General features: G+C 41.0%; 2 protein-coding genes across 4 annotated transcripts in view; one reads left to right on the top strand and one right to left on the bottom strand.

Moving 5' to 3' along the window:
• arb2a (ARB2 cotranscriptional regulator A) overlaps nt 1-5,429 on the top strand; it is a 142,232-nt gene extending 136,803 nt beyond the window's left edge. The window contains exon 11 of the mRNA XM_031849059.1: nt 2,971-5,429. Within this exon, the coding sequence (XP_031704919.1) occupies nt 2,971-3,131 (161 nt within the window). The 3' untranslated portion in view covers nt 3,132-5,429. The remainder of the gene's footprint in view (nt 1-2,970) is intronic.
• nr2f1a (nuclear receptor subfamily 2, group F, member 1a) overlaps nt 247-14,058 on the bottom strand; it is a 35,229-nt gene continuing 21,417 nt past the window's right edge. For 2 of the 3 annotated variants that reach the window (XM_031849060.1, XM_031849062.1), the window contains exons 4-5: nt 2,993-3,104; nt 247-1,021 (exon numbers count right to left, since the gene is read on the bottom strand). The gene's annotated coding sequence lies outside the window, so the exon portion shown is untranslated. The remainder of the gene's footprint in view (nt 1,022-2,992; nt 3,105-14,058) is intronic. The other variant, XM_031849061.1, reaches the window with a different exon arrangement.

Raw genomic sequence — 14,058 nt, 5'->3', positions numbered from 1 at the left:
TGTGTGTGTGTGTGTGTGTGTGTGTGTGTGTGTGTGTGTGTGTGTGTGTTGCCTCACCTCAAGGTTACAGCCATCATCATTCTGCTTGCAGAAATAATCTCTGTTAAGCTTGCCATTGCCTAATGCTAATTACAAACACATTGTGAAAGTAAAGAGAATCTTTTTTTTTCTGTACTTCCCATGACAATACCCAATGTTATGGAGCGCACAATAACACTATTGCATTTACAATAAATGAGGACATAATTGCATTGACGATAAACTTTATTAAATGAATGCAATTACAATGATCTTGTTAAAATGAGCACATGCAACTTCATTGATTCACAGTTAATGCAAGATACAAGTTGTAATTTAACTGATTAAAATGGAACCGCTCTTTGTCTGTTATATCTTGTTTTAACAATACATGAAATCAGTTGCTTGTAAAAAAAAAAAAATGGTATCAGTTGAAAAACTTTTTCAGTATGGGAGTAAGACTGGGGATGAAGTAGTACTCATTGGCTGTTTATGGCTTCACTTTACACACAAGATTCAGCCAGATGCCACTTCATCGATCTCCATATCTTTTAAAGATATTACTTTGATTTATGGCATAGCTGAGGTAATTCTCTCTCTCTCAGTCTTTAGTGGTTATTGAAGCCTGGTCATTGGGGTTCCTCCTCTAAATCAGTCGTCACATCTTAGCTTTGACAACATCCATTAAGTTCGACACACTTTGGCTATTAAAGGAAGAGTGGACGTAAGCTGTTAAAGGCTTATTTAAGCCAGTGTGTGAGTGGGTTTATGCCTCTATGTGTGTGAGTGTTGTTGGGTGGGGTGGGGGAGCTCCACCATATAGAGGGGTGGAGCTTAACACCAGAGTCATTGGAGGGGCACATGCTCATCTGCATATTGGCACAGAGACGCCCCCCTGGTGACCCCGGACTGCGAAGGGATAGGGTGGAGAGGCTGGCGGCGTTCCGGAGGAGTTCACCACCAGTTCAGGGTGAATGAGAGAATGCTGCGGCATTGATCGCTTCTGCGGGAGAAAAAAAAGGACAAAACAGAAGTAAAAACACTAGTGAGGGAGAGACCGATAAAACAGGGAAAATGGAGGAGGTGGAAAAAGACCACAGTGCCTCAAATTGGATATAAATGATAGATTAGAGGTGTGAGAGGGCTGTGTCTTTGTTTTCCAGGGTTGGGTGTTATGCTGAGCCCTACACAGGTAGCAGAGTCACCGAGAGTGCAGGGTTATTGACTCCCATGATTGCCAGGCCAGTAAATTTAACCCAAGGCACTGACTGCAGTCTGCTTGCTATATAGCGTGCAGCACAGTCCCTTATCTCAGAGTGATCGAGAACCCCTTACATACTCGTACACACAAAATTACACAAACACACACACACCACCTGCAACAACTGAACCAAAATCCACACACTTACCCCCGGTCTAACAATCATACACACAAACACACACTTGCACGCACACCGTCTCCATTAATGCGTCCAGGCAGGGGTCAATCTAATAAACATGGGGTCAGTGCAGTGGTCATCAGAGGCCTGTCTATGGTGAGAGAGACTTTAAGGGGCTTCCTAATTGTATCCCTGTGGCCTTCTAGTCTAGCTTTTTATAGCCGATCGGATGTACACAGGAGAAAGGCACTGAAGAGAGGAGCAGAAGTAAAGTGGTATTTTTTAATGTACTACTGATTTGACTCGGCCACAAGGGTCGTGGTCTTCATCTCTTTTCTGCAGGGACCAGTTGTTTTCTTACAACCCTAACTGATTTCAGATACTAAGCTGATCATTTTTTGTTTTTATCCTCCCGAGAAAATTGTAGAGACACATTTAAATTTGCTTATCTTAAAAACAAATGCAGGTCCCAACAAAAAAACAACTGTGCAAATAAGGATTCAAAAAAGAAAACTCATTACTTCAAGGCTTGTATTCACTCATCCCTCGGTCTGTAAACACATGTAAATTTTCCTTAGATCCATCTATCAAGGGATGCAACTCTTAATATCATCTCGCGGCAAACCTATTCTCCCTCTGGGAAACAAGAGGGCACCTCAATATGGCTTCTCGAGTCCAGTTACAGTTGTGTTGCTAAGCAGCTGAGCTGCTAGCCAGCGGCGGCAGAAACAAGCCATTATCTGTTAGCGCTCTCGCTGAACGGATAGCGAGCAGGAGTAGGAGACAAGTAGGGCAACAGCTGCAGCCACGATCTGTCCTCATCATGGATGCTTCGATGCAGAGCCGAGGTGTTCTGTAGCAGGACTAGCTGGCGTAGGGGAAACATAGAAACCGCCATTGAGTTTGCAAGCTATCCAACTAAAAAGCTGGCCAGCGATACCCTTACCCCGGAGGCCAGCAGGAACCCGAGGCGCATGTACCAGATTTCAAGCTTCAGTGTGACCCCAACTTTGGGAACTGGCTAACCTGGAGGAGGTCAGAGGGAAACCCAGCCCTTCCGCCTCCCCCCATCACCGCCAGACCACTTGATATGCTCACTAGTTACGTCTCTCCAGCTTCTGTCTTGCCTATCCTCAATCAGCCCTTTAGAATGAATGACTACCGCTCCACTGGTTTTGCTTAGTGCCCCCATTGTGCGTAACTCTGGTTTTGTTGGAAGGCCTGAGATGGAAAGAGGGACGTGCTTTGGTGTTGATTATCAGGTATCCACTTAGATAACATATTAAGACTGTCCCCTTGGACTAATAGGTCATAGGCTGTCATGGCTCTCATGGAAAAGGCCTTAGACTCGCATGGAGCAATGCAGTACATTGTGAGAGTGGTGGTGAGCCTTACGACACAAAAAAATCTCTTCTAATGGTATTTGTTTATTTGTTAATCTTTTAACAGCTACATTTTTGAATATGTCAGACTGTCCACTGTACTTTTTCTTTTTTTCTACAGCTTTACGGTAAGCACATGTGTTGTAAACCCTGCTCATGCTTATGTTTATGTGTGGCTCTTTTACATGTAGGCACAGAGCGCCACGAGCTGACCTCCTGGATGAGTTTCAACTCCATCTTCAGGTTCTTCAGCGAGGTCCTGGAGGCGAAAGAGGATGAGGAGGCGGTGGAGAGCTCCAACATTGTCACCACACGCAGCAGCTCCCTAAAAAACAAACACCAGGATTTGTAGAGGACCGGTAAAAATGACTGTGAACAAGAGGAGAGGGAGGGCGGTTGCAAGAGATCAAAGGGGGGGAATGCAGAAAGGGAAGCTAAGGTTCCAGATCCTCTCTGCTATTTTTCTTCTCCCTCTGTTAACGTCCCTCCATCTTTCTCTCCTCACTGTTCTCCCCGAGTGTCATTTCTCCCTTCCAGCCCTCCCTGGCTGTGCACACACCTAGCCTTGTTGTTGTAAGAGACAAGAGTACGGGGTCACCATGTATACATCACAATAACGTTTTGCATTACTTCTAGATGAGCGCAACTGTCAAAGCAATATGGGCTTGAGTGTTAGCGCTTCCCGTGGGCTGTGGCCTGGCTGCGGGTACGGGCCACGGCAACAGAGATTAAGGCTGACAGGCGCTGTGTACAATGCGCTGTGGTGCACCTCTAATTGTCCTGACATCAGCCTGAACTGAGCTAATGCCCCGCCTGCCCTCCAGTCTGCACTGCTCAGCCTCTCCCCCCCCCGGTCCTAAAGCCTGGGCTTCTTACACCAACATCAGCTCATGCTGTATGGTATCATCTGCTAAGGTTCAATATCATTCCAACCTCATCAGTGCCCATCTTCTGCTTTTTTTTTTTTTTTCAAAGCCCTTACCCACCACAAGTGTTTGTGTGAACACACAGTCTTAACTGGTGACCTTTTGTTTTATTTTAACAAAGGGAGTTGTTTTCATGACTTCTTCGTTCCCAACTCCTCCGCACATGCAGTCAGTTTTTAAACTGGACTTTTCTCATTCAGCCGTGTGTAAAATGTGGTTCAACGCTGTGCCAGACATTTCTGGAATTGCAGTGCTTATAATAAGATATTTATTTTTCTCAACTTTGAGCTAAATTTGAATGCAATGTCTCATACACACATTCACACTATTTGATTTGTTTCTAATATTAAAGCCAATTCTTGAGCTGTAAGTGTTTACTTAGAATATTTCTAGGATTGATTTGCAAAACTGTGGAGAGTCCATCTCTCTCTGTTTACTATAAATGTGTATCTTTTTTTTTCAATTTGATATCCTTGAAATTGATGTCTCCAGATGATGGAATGTGATGAAACAAATAAAACAAACACAACCTGTGCTGAATAGGGAAAATGCAGGACACTGAGCATATTTAAAATTACTTAAAGTCAAGAATCAAAATGGGTTTGAGGGATTTCTCATTTTAACAGGAGCCAGAAGTCAGCTCACAACACTCATAAAGCCTCAATATATCGACTTACACGTGTCAGGAAATCCAAGATTTCAATATTATTCTAAGCCTGAATGATATTTCTTTAGATGTTGGAAAAATGTAACATATCTATTTTTTCCTCCCACCAAAGCACTTCTTGTGTACTTATAAGTGACAAAGTCAGCTCCCTGCTCAGCTGCACATAATCTGCCTTTGTGACACAAACATGATATAAATTTTCCACAAGGCTGGTGTGCTTTATAAACCACTCAAGGCTTAATGGAATACATTTCTAATGTGTCATGACATTAGTAAAAACTCAAACCGGATACTAAATCTTATGATACCTTAGACACATTCTCAAATATATACCTTTTTCTTTTCTTTTTTTTTTACTTCAAATAGTTCCCATTGTTTAACTTTTACACTGTGAAATCCTGCCTCTCCTGTCCTGTGTGTATGGTTTAAGGCTTTTGTGGATTATCTTTCCGCTGTAATGAGACAACTGTGGCTGATGGTTGCAGGCCTAATTTCCTTTTAATTTGATTCAGATCTCTCCAGGTTTTAGCAAAGAAGTTTGCTTATTATTTGATTTGATGAGTTTCGTTTCAAGATACCATTGCTCATCTTTCTGCTTTTCAGCTGCAATCAGTTCATTTTTCTCTCCATAATTTGTATATTGTTGCCTTAGGAATAAACAAGACTATGTTCACTGTTTTTAATAATATCCAGCAAGCCATATGTGAATGGAACTAAAGATGTAAGAGCAGCCCAAATCCAAAGCACAGCCTGCAAATAAAAGGAGACTAATTTTGTCAATTACTTTCCAAGTCTATATTTTGCAGATGGTGTATATGTTATATTGGTTTAAGGAACAGGGCTGTTTTGTTGTTATCGCATAGGTCTTTGGATTTTATGAAACCGCGAGTGTCCTGCCGGGTCACACATTTTTGTTATATGTTTATTTCATTCTCTTTAGTTTTGACCCGTCTTGGTTTTAAACGGCTGTCTTAAAATGATTTTAAAGTTGATTTTATTGTTTGCAATTAATCTATTAAACCTGTCGAAACCAAATAAAATGAACTTTTGCATCTTGCTTTTTAAACTGTACATATGTTCCTATTGTGTTGTTGATTTTTTTCTTTCGTTTTGCTTTTTATTCCCTCGTGTTTTCCTTGCAGGAGTGGGCTATGTTACTGGTGCAGAACAGCGCACATTAGGAATGTGTGGAAAAATATATCAGTAGTACTCAGGTGCGAATAAACCGAAGAGAGACAGAGATGTGACCGAAAGTGTAAAGCGAGTGCAGCGGGACGAGTAAGTCGAGCTCCGAGTGAAAAATGACCGGAGTCATCATCTCACATGACTTCTATGAAATCTAACCGACGACCAACTCGCATTAATTTGCTGCCACACAATCAGCCAGTGTTAAAGTGTCCTTTGTCGTGTTTCTAAACAGTTCAAAACCACCAATTTAGCATTATTTCAGTGCTTTTATTTTTTAAGTTAAGCGGTAGATAAAAGTTTGACATTTTAAAAGTTGTCCTATAGGCCAGGCTACTCTAAAAGAGAGCACTATCTTTAAACTGATTGTATCGTTATTGAGTGAGTAACTAAGTCACTAAGTGTGTCAAAAGGAAAACAAACTATAAACAGTAATTCCACTCTTTTTGGTCATTACTTTTGGCAAAGTGAGCCCCCCTCCAACTCAGCGAGGTTTTACGGCATCATTTGTTTTCACACGGTGAAACCGATCAGGTCATTAAACGCCCCCTCAATAAATCTTTAGAAATCTTTTCCATTAACCCCTGAACAACAAGTGGAACCAGGCGAGTCCCCCTCACACCGTGTCAGGCCACTGATTAAAGAGAGGCATTTAATCTCACACACACATACACGTACACACACACACGCGCGCACAGGCACACATTACACAACTTTCTGATTTACAAATGTGTACGTCCTAAAGAGAATGCTATCTAATTTAACAATACCGTGATATTGACAAAGAAAACTCTCTTGTATTAGTGAAAATTAGTCCTTTCTTTTCCAAAACAATGATGTTATGACCTCCAGACGACAGCTAATCATCAAAGGCAGGCGACTAATACACAGCAAAATGAATCAGATATTAGGCAAGGGATTATTTGATGCGTTAAGACTTGTTCAATAGCTTCTAGGCTGTTTCTATTTTACGGATTATATTGCAACATACGACGTTGTTTAAAGTAAGTGAGTTTCTAAATTTGCTCATCTGTAATCCTGTTTCTAAGCACTTAGATATCCCAGTTATCTTCACGTGATTCTCTGAGCGCCCTGTGTATTCACTTGTGTATAATCATTTTGTCACGTTTAGCTGTCTCCACACTTGTAAAGACAGCGATGGTCTCATCGTGCCTCCGGGGTGCTGGTTGAGGCTCCTCTTGGTGGTTTCCCGAGGAGGGATCCCCTAACCAGACGAGAACAGTCTGATGCGTCTGTCTTTTTACTCGCTAGAAGTTAGCGCAGCGTGTGAATCTATAATAGGTATGACTGATTTGATTATAGGTTTCACTCTCACAGCTATTGTCGTACAGACAGTTACAGACAGCTCCACACATGTTCATATCTACAACAGAAAATAGCATCAGCTGCGGAGCTTTAGGATGAAACCCTGCCAAATGGGGGGTCTGTGCTGTAATGGCACATTTTGGGGAGGAGTGGGTGGGTGGGTTGAGTGGGGCCCTTGACATGAAAAAGTTGGGGAACCCCTGTGCTGCCACAGCCTGATATTTCAATTTTTACTTTAAGAGAGTTGTTGTCACGCTTGCTCGCGCTGGCCCACTCTGATATGCAGAAGATGAACTCTTTCCAAAGGAACCAGGCGAAGTTGGTATGTCCCCCCTCTGACAGCCCCCCCCCCCCCTCCTTCAGCACTCCTCCAGCGGATCACTGTCAAATCACTATTTGCATAATTATATGCTCAGCTCAGAAGAGAAAACTAACCCCCACATTTTACGGGTCAACTAACTGCAACAATCAATGTTTTATCGGGTATACTAAGGGAGAAATATCTTATTAAACAATCATGGTGGAGGAACTCTCTTTCTCTCCTTCTCGCCCCTTCTCTATCAAATCAATTCAATTACTTTATTGGCATGACTGCTTATCAGAAACAATATTTCCAAAGCAGTTTAAAAAATGTAAATCCCCCCCCCCCCCCCCCCTCCCTCTTGCTTCAAGAAAGACTCTCTCAGTGCGTGAGCAAATACTTTTTCATCCATTGACTGAGGGAGAATGTCTGGCTTAAGCTTCGCGTTGCATTCAAGATTGTATCCCTTCTCCCCTTCCCCTATTCTGCCCCTCTTTTCTCTGCCCCGGCTCTATACTGTGTTTTTACTCAGCAGAAGAGGTCTTTAATATAGGGCCTGTGTACCAGAGCACAGAACTCACTGGCCGGTTTCGTTAGACATCATTACATATTCATTGACTTGCAGAGAAACCATTTAATCCAGTGGAAACAACTCCTCTTCAATCGCCTCTCCCCTTCTCTATTCTAATAAGGACTCGCAGACTGAGACGAGAGACATCACATTTAGGAAAGAGTGTGACTGGGCTTTATTCTTCGGGGCCAGGAAGGTGCAGAGAGATGCGGTCTGGGCACAGGTGTTGGGCCTCTTAAGTGATACAAGAATCCCCATAAACATGCAGATGTGCATACTTTTAATTGCTATCCGTTTAATGATATGCGTTATTTGATGTGCGAGTTGTATATATGTATATATATATATATAGCTATACGGAGCATTAAAGTTTTTTTAAGCAAATTCACGCAAAAGAGAACTTGTGCAAGACTTTTTTTTGTGGTGTCCTGAGCTTCCCTCTTCGCGCGCACACACGCAGAAACATAGGGTGACCCGTTATCCCTCTCCTTTGGTCTCACCTGTCTTGGGGCTCCTAAAAGGACTATCATGTGTGGAAATATGCAAAGCAAATCGGCTATTCCAGCAAAAATTGCAATTCCCCCGGTTATAAGAAGAGCCAGGCTAGAGAGGTAAAAAAAATGCCTTCAGAGACCCAAATCACCAAGAAGCACAACTAGGCTGAAGTCAATGAACATAATACGAATATTAGCCTACCGGGAGATTATTCGTTGGTGTTTTCTTTTCTCGGCTTTCCTGTCTAATGCTTCTAAGTAGCCACTACATCAGCGGCATGGTCTAATGTGTGTGTGTGGTGCGTGATTGAGGATCCTGGCATATAAGATTCCGATTGTGGGACAGCTGTTGGCATAGCCGTTTTACGGTGTTCAGTCCATTTGGCTTTAATGGCAGCTTTCAGGCGGACCGCTACTCTATCCCCTCACCGCCCCCTCAATTACACCTCCTCTGATACTCTGCTGGCCTAAGGACTCCTGCAGTAAAAAAAACACCCTCTGAAATGCAATACATTTGAAGAATGGGCTCTGACTTTTAAGATTTGGGGCTATACTCTGATGATTTCAGTGAAGCAGTGTTAGGCAACCAATGATGAAGGAGGCAGGAAAGGAGGTATAACACAGCGCATTGGCCTAGTTTAACAGGCCACCGACGGCTTGCTGGGGAAAATTGGTCATTTTGTCTTGATGAATGGCAGTCAGGATGAAGGGGCTCTTGGTAGGCCTGTGATCGGGCCTTTCTCGGGCTCTAAAATGCCACTGGATATCGGAAAACTTAAGACCAATAATGTGGAGCACTCTGTAATTCGTCAGATTTCAAATAGCGTATCGACAAAATCCCAATTTTAATTCAACACGTGTATGTCTGTGTTTTCTTGTGTCTTCTTCTAAGATCTGCGCAATTGGCCAACAAATATAAACGTTCATTGTGATGCAATAATAATAATAATACAATTTCTCCAGGTATTTCTTCAAAATACAAATAAAAATGTTGAAAGGAGCGTGAATGTGCTTCTGCAGATCTCAGACTCACCTGTGAACTATTCCCAAGTTGTTTTTATTGTATCTTCTTTCTTCTTGTATTTTCTTTTTCAACGAGTTAACAGCATGGCCTTTTAAAATGGCGTTTTTCTTTTTTTTAACCCATCGATTACAAATTAAAATGGTGTTTGTAAACAGAGGACCAATAAGCTAAAATCATTATCATCATAAATAATAAAATATACTGTCACTTTTATGTGTGTTCTCTTAAGTTGATATTTCGACTTAAATTCCTTATCGACCGACCTTAAACACTGTACTAAAATATCATAATAAATATATGGCATTATAAAATATATATGCCTTGTTTTAAATTGTAAATATACGGTATAGATCTAATGTGCATTATATTTCTTAACAGGTGACCAAGTATATTAATTTCATTTAAACGAAAAACAAAATAATGAATTAATAATTCCTGGATAATCCGTTATCATATTGGACGCTTTTGGAGAATATCTAAATGGATATAATACAAATACAATTATACAATAGAAATATCATTCAAAAATGCAAGTGGTTGTAGTTAAGACTATATGCACAAAATAATCGTATACGAAGATACAAAAAAATGTCTTTATGGAATTGTATTCATAGTTTTTTTTAAGCTTACTGATAGTCTTAAAAAGGCAAAGTGGAGTTTTCATCGGAAAGTGGCTCAAAGTGCATTTTGTAGAAAGAAAAGGAGATTCATTCTCAAACCATCTTTGTATACTAACGACAACTCCAGAACTGTCTTTTCATCCATGAGAAAAAAACGAAGTGCTCAGTCTTATTTTAAGCGACCATAATAAATCGAAGGAGGTCAGCTGTATATGAAACAATATTTTCTTGCACTCAAAGCAACAAAATAATTAGGTATTTCCAGAAATCCTTAACGTACAATCCTCCCTAAATCAATATCACATTGGAGTTGGTGAGATATCGATTAGTTGTCGGTTACACACTGCCTTTGTCTGTTAAAGAATCATCAGCCCCATATTATAAATATATACATATTTCTCTTAAATATGTTTTCTGAAAACGTAAAAAGTTATTACATTTGTCAGAGTGTCAAATAAGTCAGTATTCCCTGTTTCATTTCCCCTTGTTCGGTAAATGTTGTTTATTTAAATATTTGGAAATCGTGTAAAAATAACAAATAACTCAAGAGTTCAATATAGAATGAGATATGTGTTCTCAGAACAATTGTTTCAGGGCATCTTCTGAGCTAAACCACGCTTTTGCCCACCGTCTTCTCTCTTTTTTGGCTTAAATTCTCCAGGAAAGAAAACAGAGTGCAACGCGATATTAAATCACACATTATAGATGAGTTTCATCATGCGGACGCAGCCCTCAGAGGATAAACACGGCGGTGCGTGCGGTAAGAATATGATCCAAGTTATTATTACTGTGGGAGCGGCCTTTCACTGGCTGCACCCTGCATCCTCATTACATCCAGCCCAAAAAGAGATGAAGGTCTAAATGAAATTATTGCCATCCAATGAACTCAAATTAGCCGGGCCACACCATGACAGACAGCTCGGATAGAGAGAGGGGGGAGCGGGCTTGGAGGAATATAGGTGGTGGGATTGCCAGGTGTATGTTTTGATGTGCATTTCATGGTTTGCGAGGCCCCTTAAGTGAAGTTGGGTTCATTTTGAATCTCCGTGGTTAAGCGAGTTAATATACTTGTGTTATTAAAGGGCCTGCAGTCACCTTGCAGCCTGCTGTCTGATGCCTAACCCGCCTTCCCATCCCAACGGCTTAGACTTTGTTCCCATCCATTTCATTTCTTTATCAGCCATTCAAATATAACGTTTCGCTGTCTCTCTCCCGTCCACAATCTCTCCATCCGGTTGAATAGCTTTCTTTCTAGTCGCTGAGGTCCTCATTGTGTTCGCTACCTGAGTCAGCAGGGAGGATGAAAAGAGGAGAGTTTGACGGAGGAAGGACGGGAGGAAGGGGTAGTTTGACATGCAGGGAGGGAGACAGAGGCGATGATAGGCGAGCGGGGCCCTGTGAGGAGTTGAGTGAATTTACCTGCTCCTCCGGTGGCGAGCTGTGCGCGTGTGATAGTGTGTGTGTGAAGTTAACGACACAGCGGCCAACTCGACTTTATTGCTGTTTATCCCTGCAGCAAAAGCTGTCAGGTGGTGACAGATTGGCAGCAGCTCTAATCAGTGCCCTCTTCCCTTCTCCCTGAGAGATCCCCTCTCAACTCATTCACTTCTGATCTCTCACAAATGCTTTGTTACTAATGCCATTTATTCTGTGATACATATAATGCATATAGTAAAGTGCAGCTTTTCCCTTTTTACTGTTCGAACAATGTCGAGTTATTCAAAGGTTTCATTATTTAGTGTCCGACGAGAAGCTAAATCGAGACATATGATTACAAATAAAAAATAAAGATATAGAATTGAATTACATTGTCTTAAAACTATTTTCTTTGAGAACTTGAAGCAAACCTATGAATTGCAGATGCAAAAGGTTATGTTCTTTAGAAACACATATTTCTGTCTGAATACAATAGTAATAATAAAAAGACGTACCCATTTAAAACTAAAATATTTTCTATATTCTGCAGAATCTGTAACGAATTAAATGCAACTAATTTCAGGCAACTGTAGTGCAAAAGAAAGTAAGTCCATAATGACATCGTGTTTGATGTGAAAATTACAAATACAAGTTTTTTTTGTATTTTATGGATCAAAAGGATACAAAAAGCATAATTCTTTGATCTTGTCAATATGAAAAACAAATTGTTATGCTATTACCGTGCAACATTTATGCCTATAACTATATTGCGTATATATTCATACCATTACAATTACAGTTTAATAAATTAACCAAAAACTGCTTTAATCTAAACGTTCCACTCTCAATAAGTGCATGGATTTTATTATAAACCAAGATGTGAGTGAGTATGTCTGCTACAAACAGATACATGAATACTGTCAAATCAATCGGCAAGCACAAGAACTTCAAGTGTAGATTTTTTTTAGCTTTTTTTTTATAAAACCACGATATCCAGCCTCAGCTGCCCGAGTTTCATGCGGAGCCCGCAGAATAACAGTGGACCTAAAGCTATATTTCACTTAGAGCCTTCAATGGGATTGGTGCTTATCTCGCCAACACAGCGCCGCTGACCTGTAGGCTGCAGCATCAGAGGTGTGTGTTTGTGTTGAGGTGTTGACCTGTCAGGGGGGACTTGTTAGGACTTTAACTCCAACTGCTGGCGGTCTCCAGACATCCGGGGGTGGCATCGATTTGAAACTTGTCCTGTCTAATTTGATGATAACATCCAGCCTGCCCCGCCGCAGCACCATGGACAGCGCACTGTCTTGACCTTGCCTTGCTATCAAATTACCCCCGTCTGGGCCACGGTGGGAGCCCAGCACCAACTTTACTATAGGCTGAGAGAGAGAGAGAGAGAGAGAGAGAGAGAGAGAGAGAGAGAGAGAGATCTGCTTCTTTTACCGGAGACAAATCTCCTCTGAAACCAGTGCTTACACCCTGTAATACAAGAGGAGGTTGGCGGTTTACATTGGCTGCTGAGCCAACCGCCTATGTAAACAATACTCAGTCAGGCTTACACAAAGACTTTATTTTATGTGTTTTATCCTTAAAGGAACTGTCCGTCCTTGTACGACTTCCTCTAGTTTAATACCATATGGTCAACTAAATTCATTTAAGTGGATTTTTAAACTGCCCATATTAGTCTGGTGATATAGAAACCGAGGGTACCTATCCTTAAATAAACGTTTTGAAGTAATTGAGCAAGTAATATACTGCAATATAAAAAAACCACTCCTATTAAATGGAGAAGTCCTTCATTGAAAATATCATATAAGTAAACGTACAGAAGTATTATTGATAAAACGCACTGAAAGTATCAAGTGAGTGAGTGTTAACTGCATCATTATGGCTGATCCATGTGTCTGAGTGGCATTTTATAGTTGTAGTTGGTTGAGGTGGAGCTCATGCTAACCATTTAAGGCTACTGTTGGTTAATTGTAACTGTAACAATCTATTATATCTTTTGTATTTAAAATCTGAATTTGTTTACTAGTAACTTCAACTGTCAAGTAAATAAAGTACAAAGTAAAACATTTCTCTTAGTTGCGTTCCACCACTGATTTTTTTCGAATCAATGTATTTAAAAAACGAGTTATTGTGGAAAGATCATTCAGAACATACTTTGCAGGTTAAAGGTGGATCTGACATTTGTGAAGCAGATTGAAAGAATTCATCCACTTCAACAGATTGTAAAAAGTCTTCTCACTATCCCACAAGCTTCAGAGAAAAGCAACAGTTCTTCGTGCACCAGTCAGACTTGAAGTCAAACCCAACAGAATATGTACAGTATGTGGACGTCTGGTGAATAAAATAGACGCGAAGCAAAAAGAGAAAACAAGCAATTTATATTTTGCAAATGTTCTCGGAGTAGTTACACCCTATCAGCTGGTGCACATACTGTGGAAACAAGTTGATTTGGGAACCAGAATGTCTAAAGTTTGAGAAAGAGCCCAAGGCACCAACGGGAGGGGGATTTACTGGTGGAGAAAGAGAGGGAGAGAGAGGCTGTTTGATGGAGCTCTACAGCTTTGAGACAGCTTGTTAATTAAAACCCCAAGAGACGAGGCTCTGCAGCCACCGTCCATATCAGAGCACTGCTAACTATACTGACAGCAAGTTACTTAACAAGCGAGCGCCTCAATCCTGTACCGTTTTATCACAGGCAAGCAGTGAGATATTCTAATTCGTTAAAATCCCACTGTGGCGG

Source organism: Anarrhichthys ocellatus, unplaced genomic scaffold (genome assembly GCF_004355925.1).
Source record: "Anarrhichthys ocellatus isolate YVR2014 unplaced genomic scaffold, GSC_Weel_1.0 scaffold9, whole genome shotgun sequence".
Classification (NCBI taxonomy): Eukaryota; Metazoa; Chordata; class Actinopteri; order Perciformes; family Anarhichadidae; genus Anarrhichthys; species Anarrhichthys ocellatus.
The sequence above is the reverse complement of the archived record's forward strand: the minus strand, read 5'-3'. Positions and strand labels throughout refer to the sequence as shown.